General features: G+C 51.2%; 1 protein-coding gene across 1 annotated transcript in view; it reads right to left on the reverse strand.

The window, feature by feature from the left end:
- Positions 1–615, reverse strand: part of CCDC33 (coiled-coil domain containing 33) — a 200,129-nt gene that overhangs the window by 3,755 nt on the left and 195,759 nt on the right. The window contains exon 22 of the mRNA XM_025199907.1: positions 1–58. Coding sequence (XP_025055692.1) covers positions 1–58 — 58 coding nt within the window. The remainder of the gene's footprint in view (positions 59–615) is intronic.

The following is a 615-nucleotide window of genomic DNA, read 5'->3' on the forward strand; positions in this document are numbered from 1 at the left end:
CATTCTTGGTTACCTCAGCCAACTTCCCCTCCAGCAGCCGCTCCATCTTCTCAATCACCTGTGGTTGGAGCGTTAGTTGGGGGGACACAACAAGTATGCATTAAAGTCTCTTTGACCCAAGCCACCCAGGGTAAGCCAACAGCTTGGGCCTCATCAGGCCCAGAGCAGGAGGTGTGCTGCTAGCATTGGGTGGCTAACTGGTTCCAGTGCTTTACAAGTCTAGTCTAGCACACTGGCCCAAACACACCCTGACCGGGCTGAGTTTGAGCTCAGCGGGGAGCCAAGGTCTACATGTATTGAACACCATGGGGCCTTAGTAACACATGCTGCCCCCAGCCATAGAGCCCCTGGGCCACTCCCACAGTTTGCCTCCACCTCTTCTTGCTACAGACATCCTTCTGATTGTTGTTCATTTACAGTAAGATCTCTAAGGTCTTGCTCAGCGCTCTCTCTCCAGCTTATCAGTCCTGAGGTCAAACAGCAGAGAAACGGCCTTCCCAGAGATATTTATCTGGTCTGACCTTCATCAGCCTAAGCACAAGGACTGCCTGCTGAAATTCTTGGGATTTCACTGCATCTACTATGCTCAAAACTTCATCTCAGAGCTTGCTCTTT

The sequence above is a fragment of the Alligator sinensis genome, unplaced genomic scaffold (genome assembly GCF_000455745.1).
Source record: "Alligator sinensis unplaced genomic scaffold, ASM45574v1 scaffold1097_1, whole genome shotgun sequence".
NCBI lineage: Eukaryota > Metazoa > Chordata > Crocodylia > Alligatoridae > Alligator > Alligator sinensis.